At 35.9% G+C, this 998-nt stretch overlaps 1 protein-coding gene across 1 annotated transcript in view; it reads left to right on the top strand.

Annotated features, from left to right (window-relative positions):
• LOC107551285 (schwannomin-interacting protein 1) overlaps positions 1 to 998 on the top strand; it is a 33,453-nt gene continuing 32,455 nt past the window's right edge. The window contains exon 1 of the mRNA XM_016232834.1: positions 1 to 131. Within this exon, the coding sequence (XP_016088320.1) occupies positions 81 to 131 (51 nt within the window). The 5' untranslated portion in view covers positions 1 to 80. The remainder of the gene's footprint in view (positions 132 to 998) is intronic.

The following is a 998-nucleotide window of genomic DNA, read 5'->3' as shown; positions in this document are numbered from 1 at the left end:
TCCTCAGTGCAGGATCCGTCTCGTCCTCGTCTCTGTGTGTGGGATCTGCTGTGAGCTTCGGCTCTGGACTGCTGGACTGAATGAGTGTGAATGTGAGGAGAGTGCTGGGCTCGTCTGCTCGTGTCACACAGGTAACTCATCACATGGGCTTGAGTTTAAGGACTAACGGCTTCATTAGTGATCAGTGTTTCTGTTGGTTCTCACTGTGGTGTTGTGTATGTGAGTGGAGCAGATGTGTGAATGTTGTGAGGTTTGTCAGACATGTCTGCTCTCGTTCCTCAGTCAGTGTGTTCTGTTCAGAATCACACACAGATTCAGCACACAATATAGCGTTTAGCATGTTCAACATTCTTTTCAGTCTTTTCACTCCAAAATAAAAAAATATTTTTAAAAACTTTTTTTGTTGTTGTTTTGCATTGTAACATTATTTTCATGACAAATTAACACATTTTCACACAAAATTCTCATCGCTTTAATGCAACAAGTCTTATGATCATTTCTGTTGTGTGTCCGGACGATTCACTTTTTGGTTTGCAATTTTCATTCTCAGTGCTGAATTTGAATACAATTACAATAATGCAATAGTCTTTTTTTATTTTTGTTTTTATAAAAGTACAAAACAATTACATTAAAAACACCTCAAAACATTAAAAACATTACATTTGTTTATTGTTTTATGTAAATCACTGTGAAGGCTGTAAATACAACCATAACAGAAATGCTTTACTATTTAAATAATTAAGTATTATTATTATTATTATTATTATTATTATGCATTATAGTAATGAAAATTTGGGGGTTTAAATGTTTTCTTTTTAATTGTCATGAAAATATTTTCACAGTGTATAATCTGCTTTAGTTGGCTTGGTTGTCTTTGAACAGAGTATAATGTGTGGTGTTTTGTGAGTGTGAGCTGGCAGGCGTGTTTACAGCATCACTGAGCGCGACACACACACACACACACACACACACACACACACACACACACACACGGAGAT

Source organism: Sinocyclocheilus grahami, unplaced genomic scaffold, assembly GCF_001515645.1.
Source record: "Sinocyclocheilus grahami isolate Dianchi unplaced genomic scaffold, SAMN03320097.WGS_v1.1 scaffold419.1, whole genome shotgun sequence".
Lineage (NCBI taxonomy): Eukaryota > Metazoa > Chordata > Actinopteri > Cypriniformes > Cyprinidae > Sinocyclocheilus > Sinocyclocheilus grahami.
This window is presented reverse-complemented; position numbering and strand designations above follow the sequence as displayed.